At 37.8% G+C, this 18093-nt stretch overlaps 3 protein-coding genes and 1 pseudogene across 4 annotated transcripts in view; all 4 read left to right on the forward strand.

Annotated features, from left to right (window-relative positions):
• Positions 1–2954, forward strand: part of LOC109105037 (NACHT, LRR and PYD domains-containing protein 3-like) — a 106727-nt gene extending 103773 nt beyond the window's left edge. Inside the window, exons 12-14 of the mRNA XM_042717355.1 lie at positions 1124–1297; positions 1873–2046; positions 2172–2954. Of these exons, the coding sequence (XP_042573289.1) occupies positions 1124–1297; positions 1873–2046; positions 2172–2178 (355 nt within the window). The 3' untranslated portion in view covers positions 2179–2954. The remainder of the gene's footprint in view (positions 1–1123; positions 1298–1872; positions 2047–2171) is intronic.
• LOC122135992 (lipopolysaccharide-induced tumor necrosis factor-alpha factor homolog) overlaps positions 1–18093 on the forward strand; it is a 613569-nt gene that overhangs the window by 190763 nt on the left and 404713 nt on the right. The gene's annotated exons all lie outside the window — the stretch shown is intronic.
• LOC109057626 lies at positions 4050–9497 on the forward strand (annotated as a pseudogene).
• Positions 9772–16166, forward strand: golga7ba (golgin A7 family, member Ba). Of its 2 annotated transcripts, none has more exons than XM_019074890.2 (5): positions 9772–9963; positions 13552–13677; positions 14107–14259; positions 14419–14520; positions 15582–16166. In XM_019074890.2, exons 1-5 carry the CDS (start codon positions 9952–9954, stop codon positions 15660–15662), a joined length of 474 nt encoding a protein of 157 aa, XP_018930435.1. In that variant the 5' UTR covers positions 9772–9951; the 3' UTR covers positions 15663–16166. The 2 variants fall into 2 exon arrangements, with proteins under 2 accessions (XP_018930435.1, XP_018930434.1); XM_019074889.2 differs by lacking the exon at positions 9772–9963 and adding an exon at positions 10753–11215.

An 18093-nucleotide genomic window follows, 5' to 3' on the forward strand; every position in this document is an offset into this window, starting at 1 on the left:
TTTTTTTTAACTTACCCGACACGGCAAACAAACAGCTTCTTTTTTAGCGGTTGGCAAACAATACAAATTATCTTCTTATCGATGCTTCTTCCTGTTTCAAATTGAATGAGAATGTGACGTATTTTGACATGGGCGTGGTCTGTGACGTCACACTTGGATGTGGGCCGGGTTGGATGTCCACCGCAGGCTGCAGCGAGACGCTCCTCAATCGGCCAGATGAAGGCATCTCAGGAGACAGGAACTGAAGCTAACACTGAATTCGGACGTGCCTTGATGCCTTCCTACCTTGGAATGCGTCCTTAGAAGGCAGCATTTTTCAGTTTTCGGATGCAGCCTGATAGACGCTTGAGAATGCGTTGAATTTAACAACGGAGGCGATCGCCGCTCCCTGTGTGTTTTCTTCTTCTCCTTCTTCTGCGAATTCAAAATTCCCGCGGCGCCGAAACATGGAAGAGCGCCACGAGAGCGGCAGCGGCCGGAAGTATATTGCATCCGTAGTGGTTTAGCACTAAAATTGAGAATGAATGGGAAACGGTTTTCCCACGGATTTGTGGGTCTTGTCTTTTTCTTGCAGGACCCTGTACGTTACGGTACTAAATTAGTTTTAATCTTTATTCAGCACAGCGTCTTGTCTCCATTAGCAACATGCACGATTTGTGTCGACTGCAAGTGACGTCGTAATTTAGTTTCTTTTTTCTTGTCTTCAACACCTGGATACTGTTGTAAAATGTTGAGAGATTCAAACAAAAAGTAATCAATAATTGCTGATGTCACTCTGTAAAGAAACTCACAGCCTGTAGACTGAAAACGTAATATACGTGTGTGACATCACAGTCTTCACAAATTCACATCTTTACACAGTTTACACAGAGATCATAACTGTATTGTTTCCAAAGAAAATTGTAATTTGAAACCCATTTTTAAAACTTTAATGAAAATAAACAACCAAAAGTTTTCTGTTTTTAGTTTAAAATGGTGTTGTGTAGAAGTCCTCTTAGACAGGAGACACAATAATAATAATACCTCCTGAGATGTAACACACAGATTTATCATTTAATATCATAGTCTGTGTTTGTGTGATTGTTTCTGCTGAACTGAGAGTGAAGAGTGTGTTGTTCTGCAGGTTGTATGATTGTGGCGTCAGAGATGAAGGTTGTTCTGCTCTGAGTTCAGCTCTGAGATCAAACTCCTCACAGCTGAGAGAACTGGATCTGTCTGTGAATAAAGTAGGAGATGCAGGAGTGAAGATGGTCTCTGATGGACTGAAGGATCCTCAATGTAAACTGGAGAAACTGGGGTAAGAACATATTCAGTATTAAGCTCCAGTGAAACAATTATGTATTATAGGGTTATATTAGATAAAAAAAATATATATATATTAGATTAGTAAAAAAGATATCTCTGTGAGTTGATATAATGCAAATGGATAGTATCCTCAGAGTTTATGCTTCAAACCAATGCAAATGCAAACCAAACACAGCTATAATCCAAAAAGATCCCAGTTGATAAATCAGTGTCTTTTAAAGCAAAACCATAGTTGTAAGAAAATATTAATATTTTTTAACTTCAAATTAGTGCTTCGTAGCGTTTAGGATAATATGCACTTTATATTTCATTATATGGGCTCACAGAGATTCAATATGTTTCTAACAATCTTTATTTGTGTTAATGTTTTTGTTTATGTTAACTTAGCGATTTTGTTGCTAGATTTAGCAACTTTTCAAACTACACTTGAAAACGTTTTTTTCAAAAGCACAGGTTAGTTGGCAACACTGCTTGGACAAGACTTTAGACTGAATGTGTAATACACGTGTGTGTGATCTCAACGTTTTTTTCTGCTAAACTGAGAGTGAAGAGTGTGTTGTTCTGCAGGTTGAGATATTGTGGCGTCACAGATGAAGGTTGTGCTGCTCTGAGTTCAGCTCTGAGATCAAACTCCTCACAGCTGAGAGAACTGCATCTGTTTGGGAATAAAGTAGGAGATGCAGGAGTGAAGCTGCTCTCTGCTTTAAAAGATGATCCACGTTATAAACTGAAGACACTGATGTAAGTAGTAATGATTCATATAATCACATAATAATGTCATTTAATCTCAATCTCAGTACAGGTATGTGTCAGCAGTAATGCCCCATAATGCATCTCTTACTGTGTGTTTCATTCTGTACTGACAGGTTGTAAATGATGGAGAATATGGATCAGGACAGACACATTGAATCCAACAGAATCATCAGAACTGAAGTCACAGTGATCAAGCGCTGATGTGTGTGAGTTACAGGAGTTTACAGAGACACTGTCACCATTACTTGGATTTTAACAACAGCAGCTGCACACAGAAAAGAGGAAGACAACACTAAAAGTTTGTAAAGGGTCTGCTACTTTTATTTTTATCTCCTCACAATAAAAACTCAAAGTTGCAGAAAAACAGGATGTTCTTTCTGATGCCTCCAATCTCTGAATTTTTTTTTTATCTGGAGCACATCACAAAAATGAACAATCTAGATAAATCTAGATAAGCATGCACATGTTATACTAGTTTTGCTATTTCAGACATTTCATTTCCATTTAGACCCGTTACAGACAGCAGAGGATTTGTAATATTTAGAATGAAATATGCTGTCCTTGATATATAGGCAACTTTTCAATACATCTAAATATCACAAAACAAGTATGTGTATTTTACGCTGTATGATATGAAAATCAAAATTGTATGTACATCTTATTATATACCAATATGATGTCAAATATGATGTATGTTGTATCACAATTTGTTCTGAATACAGTGTAATGAGACTGTAGTCATTAATAATAATATCTCCAGCGCCTAAAACACAACCTGAGGGTTAAGCTCTATGTATATTTCTGATGATTTGTATGTGAATGTTAAGTATTTTTTGTACATATTTATTATATTTATTTTTAACAATATTTATTAAACTCTTCCTCAGTGAAGTTGAGCTGAGTTTCATTTGTGGGTGAATCCTGGATGATGAAGGTTTTTAATGTTTCTGTCAAATATTATGGTCAAGTTTGCTCATCTGACAAGGAAAAAAAGTTATTTTTATGACATAACTCCAGTTCTTACATCATTATTATTTTCAAGAAAGGGGTGTGTGAAAAGCAGAAAATTGTAGAAATATTTGTATAAATGTACCAGAAATCTAATGCATTAATTCTTGATCAAATGACACAAAAGTCAAACTAATAGTAGCATAACAATATCTTTGCTTAGTGAAAGAAAAAAATTATATTATATTATATTATATTATATTATATTATATTATATTATATTATATTATATTATATTAAATGCCACTAAATTAAGTAATGGATTAAAATAGCAAAATCTCTAGGGCCTCAAAACATGTAACCTGAGGGTTAATCAATAAAAAAGACGTTTTTAGGTTCAACAGACACTGGTGGAAGTAATAGTTTAAACTGTCAAACGCCAAACAGAAAAAGATTCTCACTTCTGGGTTTTCTGGGACACATCGATGAGATCGGCGCTCTTCTGCTCTTACTGACACTCGATCATCATCGCGCTCTGACATCCACACATCTACCTGTGGATCGCGTTTTAATATAGTTTTAAGTGGATTAATCTCAGATGTATTAATCTTAATGCACATTAAAGAATTCTTAATGACTCTGTAGCGGCAGAAGACGCTGTTTTGAGAAATAAAAGGTATGTTATTGTCTGTTTTCTTCTGGTTGATGTTTAGTGTTTAATGTTTCTGTATTTATATTCGTTTTATTTTTACTTTCATAACTTATTTTTATGTATTTTTATTGTAAAAATAGTAATCATGTATGTTTATCAAATCTGTTGACTTGATTCTTACATATTTTCATATTCTTAATATATCAGGATGCTTTGTTGTTCAAGTCTGCTGGATTTGACATTGTTTATTGATTCAGATTAAATCATTAAAGTTTCCAAACAGACTGTTGGGCATCAAGTTTAACAGATGTGAGTCTGGTGACTGTCACATGTGTATAGAAGTTAAACACAGTCTTTGTATCCTCACAGTCATGATCTCTGATTTCCCAGCATGCAGTGCGCAGCCTCCTCTCCTCTCACACAGGCGAGCGATGACCGGGCCTCCACAGACAGCAGCTCTGATCTGGGCAGCCCCAGAGCGCTGACCTTTGACCTGCTGAACATGGTGATCTGCTTCAAGCGGATGGCCATCTTCCTGGAGCCGGTCACAGACTCGCTGGAGGTGCTGTGGTCCCTGCTCGGGTGAGAGACGTCCTGTAATAATCACTTACTGCACTGAGAACTTCTGCCTGTACTTCAGGAGACTGTGTCATGTGACTCTCAAGAAGAGGCTCTGTTTTTGCTCTAAACGCGTCTCTGAGTTATTAATGCGAAGAAGAAGAAGCACTATGCGGTGCAGCGGCGAGACCTGCAGATGGTCCACATGAGCAAACAGGAGGCCATGCTGGAGGTCAAGAACATGTGAGTGATGTTTGAGTGATGACATCAGCACTGATGATGATGAAGATGAAGGCTTGTGTGTGTTACAGGCTGAAACGAGTAGATGAGCTGCTGGGCTTTTACAGCAGTAATAATGCATAACTGTGGTGTAATTCTGTGTCAGCCAAACCAGAGGTCCCTGGCTAAAATTTTGATTTTGATCTGATGAAAGAAAAATTATTTGTTCTTCAGACATTCCTCTTTTAAGTATCAGCTGTTGGCAGAGTGACTCGCATTTGGTTTTTGACCACTGAAAATGTGTCGAATTCAACAGTTTGCTTATGATACCACATTGAGATCCTCATATCTGGGATTGAACCATATAGGGCCTTAAAAATGAAGATATGAAAAGAAATGTTTAAAAATCTAAATCTAAAAGCATATTAAGATATATTTAATAATTATTGAGTTAAGATAGTGTATTACTGAGTGAATTTTCATCAGTGGTTGTTAATATTTTGGCATTAGTTACTATTTATGTCTTTCTTCAGATAAAATATGAACAAAATCTAAAACATTTAGCCTGCGAAGTTTCTAAAATTTGGATGATTTGATACGGAATGACTCCATGGTATTTTGGCAGAAATTATGCTTATCATGGGCCATTTTTATAAACTTGTCTTCTCCATAAATGAATATTAACCTTAACAATAACTGATGGACACCAACTGCAATTTACATTTATAATGTAGCATTATACAAAAAAATAATATTTGCATAGTGTTGTTTTGGTCTATTTTCCGTTAGCTTTTTTTAATTTATAATGCAAAATGTCTAATAAAAGCAAAACATGTTAGTTGTTAGTTAACTTTAAGGATAGTGAAGGTGACTGTAATGAGTGTTATTCTGTGTGTAGGTTTTATGGTTCTCTCTTGACTGCGGTTTGTTTGCTGTCTGTGCTCAACAGCACCCTCTTTCTGTGGAACAGAAACTTCTGCAGATGTCAGTAAATGAATGTGAATGCAAGACTGGGCACTTTCCATGTTGGTCAGAAGGTCTCTTCAGCGTTGCTTCAGTGTGGACCAGACTTTATGCTGATATTAAAAAGATTAGTGAATGTATATACAGATTCAGTATTTTCATTCAGTTTCAATATGCTAGACATTCCATGTGACCCAGATCATTCAAACCTGCTGGAACACACACCCACTCCAACCATTGTTGAGATGAGAGAGAATTAAAACATACACACTTGCTACAACCATAAAACACATCTGGACTTATCCTGGAGGAGTTTGGGCACCCCCCTGCTTTAGATGGATTATTTTGCATTACTTTGTACAGATTTCTATTTCCAGTCCAAATTGACTTATTCTGTGAATGTGCTTCCTGCTTAGGATCTGTCACCCTGCAACACTGAAGAGGCACAGGAGGTGGAGCCTGACGATGAGTTTAAAGATGCCATAGAGGTCAGAAAATATCTATCTATCTATCTATCTATCTATCTATCTGTCTGTCTGTCTGTCTGTCTGTCTGTCTTACTGTCTGTTTCTTTTTCTGACATGTACTCCCATTTCTGCCGTTTGGCTGCTCAATCTCAAACTCAGCTTGTTCTGCCGGTAAGTAGCTCCCTCTAGTGATGTGAAGATTATAGCATCAATATTGGACCACAGCTGAGTGTGCAGATTATAGTGTGTCTATGAGTGTAGATATAAGCCTTCTTATTATACAAGTAGATTTAGTTGTGTAGTGTGGATGTGTACATGTCTGACCTCTGACCTCTACTCTGCTCTCCAAGGTAACTCCTCTGGCATTAGTGGTGAGTAATAGAGTAACTGAGAGCATTTAATGTTTGAGTAAATTCACAGTCTGTACGACTGAAGAAACACTGTCTTTGTGTGTATGTGTGTGTGCATGTTTTTGCATTAATGTAAATGCTCTGAATGCATTTGCACAGTTTTATGTATGACACATTAGTGTTAGATTTTAGTGGGGTGCATCTCACAAAACCTAAGATTTAGATCATTTGAATAAACATTTTTCTAATGGATTGTTTTTAAGCAGAATATAATTTATTTAATTTTGCTTATGGGATGAAATGTGATCTGGATATATGTTTGTGAGATTCACCTGTATGTCTTGACCATGTTCAGTTGTGAATTTAAATGCATCTCATTTATCTCATCAACTCCAAATAACCTCAAGTATGTCGCACAGTGGATCAAGATCAAACCCAGACCTAATACTTAACCTTTTAAAGAATAATAATCAGATATATCTTGTTACAAGGTGCATGACTGTTGTAAATCTGTCCGGCCCGTGTTTCAAATGTAGGTGTGGCCTGTAGCCTATTTTCTACCAAAGACTGCGAGGAGATGGAGAGCCCGTAAGGTGCCCACACACCTGTCAGTCATGATCTCTAGGAGTTCTAACCACACCCTCTCATGCCTCTATTAATTTCAGTGGCTTCTCTTAACAGTGATGTCACAGGAAACGGTCAGGGTTGAAAGACATACTATTTATTTTGTGTGGTGTGGTCTTCTGTTTTTATGGTGTTCAGTACTGTATGGCACAGAAATCTGAGTCCTCTCTCCAGTCATCAGATGACTGCAGGACATGAAGCTCAGCAGCAACAAACAAGGGTTAGGTTTACAGAAGTCATCACAGGTGCCACAACAGGCATTTTCTTGAGTCAAACTATTTGATGTGCAATTAATAAAAATATTAAATATATTTTTATAACTTAAATTGGTTAGCAATTTATTTTTGGGAATTTTGTCATTAATCACTTACCCCCATGTCGTTCCAAGCCCTTTAAAGCTTTGTTCGTCTTCAGAACACAATTTAAGATATTTTGGATGAAAACCGGAAGGCTTGACTGTCCAATAGACAGCCAAGTATATTACAGTGTCAAGGTCCAGAAAAGTATGAAATGCATCGTCAGAAAAGACCATCCGCCATCAGTGGTTCAACAGTAATGCTATGAAGTGACGAGAATACTCTTTGTATGCAACAAAAACAAAAATAACAACTTTATTCAACAATTCCTTTGTCAACAGTCTCCTCTGTGTCTCTCCATATCACCATATGGTGCGTATGCTCTTCTGTGTCAGCCACGCCTTAAGGATGTGCTGTTTCTAGGTGTATTTAGCTTTGATTTGAAAGAAAACTGCATCTTGGTGGCGACACATAAGAGCATACGCAGCATACGGTGCTATGGAGAGACACAGAGGAGACTGTTGACAAAGGAATTGTTGAATAAAGTCATTATTTTTGTTTTCTTCGCTTACAAAAAGTGTTCCCGTCACTTCATAACGTTACGGTTGAACCACTGATGGCAGATGGACTATTCTGAATGATGATGTCTTTCATACTTTTCTGGACCTTGACACTGTTATTTATTTGGCAGTCTATGTGACAGTCACAGGCCTCCAGGTTTTCATCCAAAATATCTTAAATTGTATTCCAATGACGAGGACATGTCTTCTGGTGTTCCTGAGTTTGACACAGTGTCTGATAATGGACTGCTGAGCAGAAACGAGCCCATCCGCAGTAAAGTGTCCAAACTCACTGAAAAATTGGCAAGCGGGACCCTTCCAACACCATCAGTCACTATCAATCTCTTTGTACTTCATACTTTTTCGCCATATATATTATATCCACCTTTAAAACCATATTTTCTTTTTGTCCTTCCACAGGGAACTGCTTCCAGTGCAATTCAGCATTTTCGGTTTTAAAGAAAAGGGTATGGCATCTGATCTTCATCCTGTTGAACATGCTAATCAACTTATTTGATGTTGTTTTACTCATAATAATTTTTTTTTCTAGAGAAACTGCAGTAACTCTGGTGTGAGTTTTGGTTCCCGCTGTTGCTCTTATAAAGTGTTCAAATCCAGTATGGAAGCCACAGGTATGAGAAGAGCTTGTGAATCTTTTAAAGAGAGTTTTATTGGAGATGAATTTAAACTATGTTTAATCCTCCTGAAGCTCAAAGAGAGACTGTATTTGTTTGTTCTATGTGTAATACTTCCCTCAAAACCAAGTAGCATTGATCATCATCTTCAAATAATCTTTCACCATTGCAGTGCTTTGAAAGAAACTAGGAGAACAACCACAAGATGGCTACTCCAGTGATTCTTGCTGTTTCTTTCCTTCACTGTGGAGCATTTCACATGGACGACCAAAATCCTGCAGCTTATGTTGCCTCAAAACTCTTCCTGAGGCGCCTTTGAGTTTTTTTTTGTTTTTGTTTTTGTTTTTGTTTTTGTCTGTCCAAAACTCGTGACCCCTATGTGAACTCCTTTATGTCAAAATGGTGAGCTTTTCCTTGCAATATGCTGCTTTCACCAGTCACCACTATTATTTATCAAAGCCTCACACTAAGACTGATTGGTTCATTTGGAATTCACTTTGCTGCAATATCAAATGATGTAGTTTCATCAACCCTTAGGACATCACATTCCAGAATTTGAGCCCTTGGTGGGATATGTCCGGTTAAAATCAAGGGTCCAGTTTATCTGTTATTATAACACATCATCCTAAAGAGGAAAACAAGACCATGAAAATGGTTGGTTATTTATTAAACTGGATGCCAAAACCAGTGAATCTGAGCATTTTATTTGGCTCCTCTGGCTACTGTACCACATACTGTCAAATCTGATTAGTTGACATCAGTGGAAGAATATGAGTCAGTTTAATTCTGTCATAAATCGTTTCCAGTTCAACCTTCTGCTAGCTGCTTATCTGTGTAAACCCATGATTATTGGTTATATAATTTATGTGTGTAAGTTTGTCTGGAAAAGCTTTAATTTATATACATGTATGTTTGTTGTTGGAACTCCCTCAGAAACCATTTAAACTAACCAACATAGCATTATATTCTATCAGCAAATCATTCCCAAGAGTACTCCTATTCAGATTGTTATTGAAAGAATGAGCTATATAGTGTCATTTTATGTGTCTGTGTGAATTTAAGCCAAGGTTGAATGTAAAACCAGTGTTTTGACGGTTATATAGCTATGTATGTCGTACTACTGCTATTTAAACATAAATTAAAATCTGTTGGGGAGTTATCCATATATAGCACCACCAGTTTCCTTGGTTAAATCTACTATTACAGTAATAAACCATTTAAATATGAATGTATAACTGTGAGGAATTTTCGCGCCACCGTCTGTTGTTAAGATTCTTTTCGCGCAAACCAAACCTGTGTATTGGCGCCTTTTAAACTGAAAAGCGCTCGTTCTGGAGAACTGTTGCTATGGTTACCTCCTCCGGCGAACGGATTTCTCCTCGTGAGAGTCCTTTAGTGATCTCTGACGAATTTGTATCGTAATATTTGTCATTTCCGAAGAAGCTTTTGTAAATATATAACCCAAAACATTATCTGACTTGGCGGCATCAGTTGCTCCTCCTCCGCGCGTCATCAGATTGTTTCCGGCCCCGCCCCCTCTCCGTTTATCCCCGAGCGCAAACGTTTATTCCCGTGAACCCGTTTCAGCACCGGGACAGGCATCTCGCGCTCGCGTGGCAACATGGCCACAGAGGTGAGAAACAGCCCTTTATTCATCGTTTTTGTGCCAGGTGTGTTTATATAAGCCGTTTTGATTGTCATTTTGATTATTTAAACATGGGTTGGAGATCAGTGCGTGTCGTTAGTGTATAACATTAGCTCTGTCGCCGTTCTCACGCGTCGTTTAAAAAACCGTTAAAATCGGTTAGAATTGCTGCTCAGCCCATAAGGCACGGAATAAAATAAACATACAATGTTAGTGTATAAGATTGTGTATGTCGAAGTTTTTAACAGCCTATAGTGGAGAGCTGACCACTGATCATGCTCTGATAATTTATAAATATATAGGTAGATAGTTAGGTGCTGACCACTGATCATGTCAACAACATGATAAACAGATAGATAGATAGATAGATAGATAGATAGATAGGTGTCATAATGTGGTAATCTTGTTTGTCATTTAGTCAAATGTTCTTTATTATGACTGAATTTAACTAACTATACTAGGTTGACTAGTTTTTAAGTGGTGTTGACACTGATCAGCAGTTGTTGTTGTTTTTCTTTTTTTGTTTTAATGTTAAAGTTGAGATGGGAGATATAAAATGTAAAATTTTTTTGTTGATTTTTTTGTTGACGTTACTGTTTAATTTTGGGTAACACTATTTTAAGGCGTCCTTGTTACATGTTCCATGTATTTACTATTATTATAACAATAAATTATGCATAATTACATGCGAGTAATGAGCCAAACTCTAATCCAAACTATGTAGTAAGTACATGTAGTCAATTAATTTTACTCAGTACTTAAATGTATGATTAAACTGTAACAAGGACACCTTAAATTAAAGTGTGACCAAGTGTTGCAATGATAGATATAAGCTTTTTCAATGGTGCTTTCAGATATGTGGACTTATTTAGTTGTTTATTGCTGACACAGAGTTTCATGATTGCCTGAAATGCTGTTGTTTAGATCAGATGCTTAGATCGATAAAAGAAAGTTTGTTGTGAAAGCATTGTTCATCACACAAGATGACAAAGGCTTGTGTTTGTGGTCAGAAGGATCTGGTGCTGTGTTCAAATGAGCGCGAGCAGTGCGCGTGTGACGTAGCGGAGCGCGCAGCTGGACATCAAAGAGGATAAAAGCGGCTGTCCACTGCTCCAAAAGCTCTTTTAGCGGAAGCAGAGAGCGTGTTTGTGCGTCTCTTTCATCGGTGACCGGATCAGGAATGATTTCAGCACCGCGGACAGCGACGGACCGAACAAAACTCCCGTACTGCCACGAATCTGTAGGGTTTTATTTATTAATTCCCTTTTAAAAGTGATTTAACTGACGATATTTGCTGTGATTTCCTGCGGTTGGGATTTAAAATGTGATTTAACAAGTTGTTCTGGGGTTCATTTGAGAGTTAAATGTCTGTCCGCCGTCCCGCCGAGTAACCTTGAGCGCGCGCGTGATGTCGTGGTTCGAGCGCGAGATCTCTTTGTTTAATCTCGTGCGAGCGGAAAACAAACATACTACTCGGGGTAACAGTCAATAATCATTCTGTGCAGGCTACACCGGATGATTAGATTGTGTTTTGATGTATTTGGTATCAGCGGTGTGTGTGTGTGTTAAATGATCGTCTCCTCGCGATCGATCGGTTATGTTCGCGGGAGTCGGTAACAGTGTATCTCATCTTTCTGTCAGTTACCGAGAGCGGCTTGCATGCATAATTAACGAGATGTTTAGTAACAATAGCCCAGAACGTTTAGTTGTGATTAGTCTCGGTTTACCGGTACAAAAGTCGCGGTAACATACTACAATGATGGTATCAGATGTTACTGTACCATGAAAAAAAAAAAAAAAAAAAATAGACACAATCACAGAATTTGTAATGGTTTTACTGGTTATGATTGTAATTGTACTGGTTTTAATGGAAACTGTAATGGACCCGGTTTGTTTTCTACTGGTAATTGGTCACCTGCTATTGGTGGCTTGTTATAACCAATAAATCCTAATGGAATATTATATATACACTATTTTAATGGTTAAAAGTTGATGGTTTATAATGTTACTAGCATGCTACATGTCCCATATTACTAACAAACTTTTGGCAGTTGTACATTGTCCGGACCATGTATCATTTGAAGTAGCATAGGATGGTTTATGAACGTGTTAATAATTGCATACAGTGGTTTATATTGAAGCACCATACTTTCATTAGATTTTTACCAACATCGTTTAGTTCTAGATCCTTCTGAGTGTATTTTTGAGGAGTTCAACAGGTAAATGTCGTGTTGTGCATTATTTGACACCGGATATGTCTTTTATCTGAGCTGTGCAAGAATTCTTGAGATCTGTGCAAATGTTGAGTGCCAGAAATTGATCTCGTCCACAGCATTGAAGAGCTGTGTGTGTGTTTGAATCAAGTGTGTGCTGTCTCAGCCTGTTACTCTATCAGAAGGAGCCATTCGCTGGCAGGCCCTGCTGCTAAAACAAAGCCAGTTTTTAAATAACAGGTTGCCAGGACTGCCAGGGTAATTATACTGTCCCTTGCTTGCAGTCAAAATAATCTTTATCTGACCTTCAGATGTCCAAAGATAAAGAATAACATACAGTGATGTCAGCTGAGCTAAATCTCTGTGTGGTGGTGCTGTGCAGTAGTTCATTAAGGAATGTGCTTTCTTATTATAGTCTTCCAGTGTATGAACTTTACTGGTACTGCAAGAGAAAGAGGTGAGAATGAAGGGAAGGAGTGGGGGATGGACGGATGTTAGTGTGTGTGCTGGCAGTGACAGATGGCCAGTCGCTCTGATGTTTGTGTGTGTGTGCATACAGGCAATGAAGTGTCCATTAAATTATAAGGTCATCACTGGATTACTCTATAAGTTAATGACGACATCACTGCATTACTGTATGAGCTTTCATGATCATGAGCTCACAAAATGCAGTGTTGTCAATAGCTTAGGGTATTGCAGTGATGAAGATAAATTAAGAAAATGTCCCTGCATTACTCTGAGTAAATGACAACATTACTGTATAAACTGACAAAAACACCACTGCACTACTTCATGAGATAATGACAACATCACTGCATTACTTTATGAGATAATGACATCGCTGCATTACTCTGAGATGATGATGAAATCACTGGACTATTCTATAAGATAATGTCAATACCGCTGCATTACTGTATGAGCTAAAGACCACATCACTGCATTACTCTGTCTATGAGCTAATGATGGTGATGCAACTGCATTAATATGTGATCTATTTATGATGATGGCATCACTGCATTACTATGAGTTAATGACAGAAACATCTCTACATTCTAGCATCAATGCTGAGCTAATGATGATGACATCACTCTATTACTCTTCGAGTACAAAGTGATGCAGTGATGAGCGAACACAATGTCATCACCTGCACTACACTGCTAAAATGTCTAATACCAGCTGTCACTGACTAGCAAGAACATTCATATGTGATATAACTGAATGCTAGTGGATGATTTCGTCATCAAACTTCTGGTTTCACTAGAAAATGCTACAACGCAGGACAGGAAACTGCACTCGTCAAGCCATTTTCATGCATTGTCTAGCATCTAACATCCCAAGGAAACCCTCTCGTCCTCTGTTGTAGTTCCATAACCTTCAGGAGTTGAGACACAGTGCATCTCTGGCCAATAAGGTCTTCATTCAGAGAGACTACACGGATGGCACCGTCTGCAAGTTCCAGACCAAGTTCCCCTCCGAGTTAGACAGCAGGGTAAGTGTGTGTGTGTGTGCCAGAACAAAAGAGACACAACACAAGTAAAAAGGAGAGGACAAGAAAAAGGCTCTTCAGCAAAGCACTGCTGAGTGCACAAACTCCTAACGAAACACACATAATGAGCTGCTAATAGAGCTGTTTAAAGGTGTTAGATCATGTTACAGACGCCCAGTAAGACTTGCTGAGGAACTGACAGGAAAAGGGAGCTTAACATGTAGAGCTCTCTGTGTCTTTCTCACAATCTGTTTATTTATTTTAATGCAATCAAGAGTTATCACGTGTGTCTGGCATGAGACTGATATCTTTACAATGTCAGTCAGTTTTTGATTCAAACCCATTCGTTTTTGCCATATAATGTCCTTTTCGTGAACTCCCTGGTGCTCTCTGATTGGCTGACTCGTCTTGTCCTTGCACCTGATTGGTCAGATTGAGAGGACACTGTTTGAGGACACGGTGAAGACGCTGAATAATTACTATGCAGAAGCGGAGAAGATCGGAGGCCAGTCCTACCTCGAGGGATGTCTGGCCTGCCTCACGGTTTACCTCATATTCCTGTGTATCGAGACACGCTATGAGAAGGTATTATCAGTTTCAGAAAAAGCCACCCTGAAATGGCATGTAAAAATAAAACATACTATCATATGTCGCTTTATGTGCCGGTTATTGCAAACTATGGCAAATAAAAATGATGCTGATGATTAAAAGTGCACCTTGTGTGTATGTGTGTGTGTTTGTGAAGTGCTGAAGAAGATCTCGCGGTACATCCAGGAGCAGAATGAGAAGGTCTACGCTCCTCGAGGTCTCCTCATCACAGACCCCATAGAGAGAGGCATGAGGGTTGTATCCTTACAGAGTGTGTGTGTGTGTGTGTGTAGAGTGAGGAGTTATGGTCGTATCCTTACTGTGTGTGTTTTTTTTTGTGTCATGAACAAAAGCTGCTTGTACTTCAGAAACTGTTGTTAGTCCAGCTTAGGATGTCACATAAACTCTTTTATTATCTCTTCATTGTGTGAGGTTTGCAATTATTGCAACCCTGAAGACAAGATTGTGAACAAAATGTGGGAAATAGCCAAATATTGGTTTTGGCTTATATATTAATTCTGTTTTGTAACAATAAATTGCTATCACTTCAACAGATTTTGTTGAATATCAAATAAGATAAATATAGTTTTTCATAATTAAATGTATTAATAAATATATGAATATATTTAACAATTATTTTTATTCCTATATATATTTACAGTGCATTAAATTTAAAAGATTATGTTAAATCTAAATATTAAGCTAAATATTGTTTTTTGGAATTAAATTAGGTTCATGAGTAATAACATTATATAATATTTCTAACTTTATTATATTATCTTATATTAATATTATTTATTTTTATAATATTTTTATTTTGGAATTCAATTGAATATCAATTTAACAGATATTGCTATTTTTCATGTTATGTTAATTTAATGGAAGAAAATAGTTAATATAAAATATCTAATAAGCTCTCACTATAAATAATTTGTCAGATTTCTGGCTTTATTTCTTTAAAACAGTAATTGGTTATTATAACTAACTAAAACCATAAAACCCTTGAAATAAAATAAACTAAAATTAAATATAAAGAACATAATACATTTAATAAAAATACAAATTATATAGAAATACAATAATAATAATAACAAAAAAACAACTAAATTATTATAAATTAAACTAAAATTAAAACTAATACAAAAAATGTATAAGTAAAATGCCTTTAAAATAAAAACTATCAGTAATGATATAATGAAACTGGACACCAGGTTCAATCATATTCATTGCAAGTCGTCAAGTAAAAGCGGTTTAGTAGTTTGTGCATGTAAGGTTGTGTAATGCTGTGATGTTATTCTCTTAACCTGTGTGTGTGTTAGATTGAGATCAGTGTGTACGAGGATCGCGGCTCCAGCGGTTCAAGCTCAGGAAGCAGCACAACCAGCAGCAGCGGACGATGATTCACACACACACACAAACACACACGTGTGACGCCTTCATACTGACACCCGCTGAACAGACACGACAGCGTCCGCTCAGCATCGCCAAACACAAACACACCTGACATGAACTGCCTCCACGAGACACATCAGCTGCTGGATCAGCAGCGCGTCATTACCTCAGTCATTACCGCCACCTTCACTGCCCTGCAGCCACTGCACATCCTCCAGTCACTCAGTGTAGCATCCTGGGTAAAGCGCACATGAGCTTCTGTCACTGTAATATTCACTCACAAACGCCTGTGATGTAGCTGCCAATCGGCACACGACAGTCTTCCATCATCACAATTTTTCACCCTTTTTTGTTTGAGAATTTAATGAGCACTTTTACTCTAATTATTGAACAGAAGTCAGATTTTAGACTGCGTAGATGTCAAGGACTGAAATCTAAGCCCATATATTTTATACAGGCCCCAGACACTGCCATCTTATTCCACGGGTACTATTTATGACTTGATCATTGTTTTATTTGTTTTTGTGCTTTCATAGTGTGCTTGTTTTTTGTTTTTTGTGCTTATTAAGCGTAGTAAGGGGTGATGATGGTGTTGATGACGTGAGCCAGAGCTTCCTCACATGGTCCTTCATCATGAGCTTCCATTTCGTACTGAGAACCTTTGGCTTGTGTTTATTGTTTGTTCAAGGATGTAGTGTAAGATGAGATGGGTTTTCTTTTCTGTTGTGTAGCAAAATAAATAAACAATGGTCAAATGAAGGAGTTCTGCTTTTCTGTATTTGATCCACATTTTATTTAAATGGTTATGTTTTTGTGTTTTTGTTTTATGTTTTTTTTAAATGTTTTATTTAAATGTATTTTTATGCACAGAGTTTTATTTAGTTAATGTCCGGTTTTTAAGATATAATGATGACATGTACCACGTCTGGCACCCAACCCCCAAAAAATCCTCCCCAGCATTTAATGTAATGATAACCGAATTAAATTTTTCACTCTTTGGACTGACGGCTTTTGTAAAACCTCCCAAGCCTACGGATTTATTCTCCAAAAACCGCAAATCCAGCGAGAGATATGCAAAGCCATTCGAGGGTAAGACAACGCCCGAAATGCTTTCAACGAAATATTTCCCGTCTTTTATGTTAATACTGTATCAAGGCAGCTCATGAAAACCAAATCCTATCTCAAAAAATTAGCATATCATGAAAAGTTCTCTAAAGAGCTGTATTAACCTAAGCATTCGGAATCAAAAAACAGGACTTGCAAAAAGATTCCTGCGGCTTTTGCTGGTTCATTACTCAAAAGCAATCATGGGTATACGACTGCCGAACTGACTTTTTAAGATATTACCGACTTGGAGGGTAAGACACCCGAAAGAATATGACGAATGGGCCTCTGTATCAAGGCAAGTGGGAAGTTCTGTGCGGAAAGGAAAGTGTGGGCCAGGGGATTCGACCCGAGGAAGATTTGTGGAGAAGGCAAAATACGATTCCAGACCTTGTGGACCCAGAAAAGAGTGGATGTCTGGAGTAGAAACATTCAACTTAGTTGAACAAGGCAGTGTGCTTTTACATGCGGCAGAAGCGCCCTGACCTGGGTACAGAGGAAGCAGCACTGGACTGTTGCTCAGTGTGTCCAAAGTACCTTTTTTCGGATGAAAGCATGATTGTATTTCATGCCAGAGGCTGGAGGAAGACTGGGGAGAAGGAAATGCCAAAATGCCTGAAGTCAAGTCAGTGAATGGGATGTGCCATGTAGCTGCTGGTGTTTGTACTGTGTTTTTATCAAGGGCAGGGTCAATGCAGCTAGCTATCAGGAGATTTTGGAGCACTTCATGCTTCCAGAAACTTTATGGAGATGAAGATTCGTTTTTCAGCACGACCATGGCACTGACTCACAGTGCCAAAAAAAACTGGTTAATGGGTTTCCAAATGGTATTACTGTGCCTCAATTGTGCCAACTCTCCTGACCTGAACCCCCATGGAAAATCTGTGGGATATTGTGAAGAGAAAGTTGAGAGCCGCAAGACCCAACCCTACACTCTGGATGAGCTTAAGCCGCTATCGAACATGCCTCCATAAACACCTCAGCAGTGCCCAGGCTGATTTCCATGCCACGCCGCTTGAAGAACAGTCATTTCTGCAAAAAGATTCCCGACCAAGTATTGAGTGGCATACTGAAAATAACTTTTTTTGTATTAAAACACTTTCTTTATTGGTCGATGAAAACACTTTTCTTTTAGGAATTTCGGTTTTTACAATATGGAATGAAAGTTTTAATTTTTATCCAGTACACTATTTGGGTTTTTCAGAGCCAAAAATCAGCGACCCTGATTGACAAAGTGAAATTTTTAAATCTAATGAACTTTTTCACAATATGCTAATTTTTTGAGATAGGACCTGTATATGCTCTTTGTCGCGCCATCCTTTTTTGTATGTTATT

The sequence above is a fragment of the Cyprinus carpio genome, chromosome B1 (genome assembly GCF_018340385.1).
Source record: "Cyprinus carpio isolate SPL01 chromosome B1, ASM1834038v1, whole genome shotgun sequence".
Classification (NCBI taxonomy): Eukaryota; Metazoa; Chordata; class Actinopteri; order Cypriniformes; family Cyprinidae; genus Cyprinus; species Cyprinus carpio.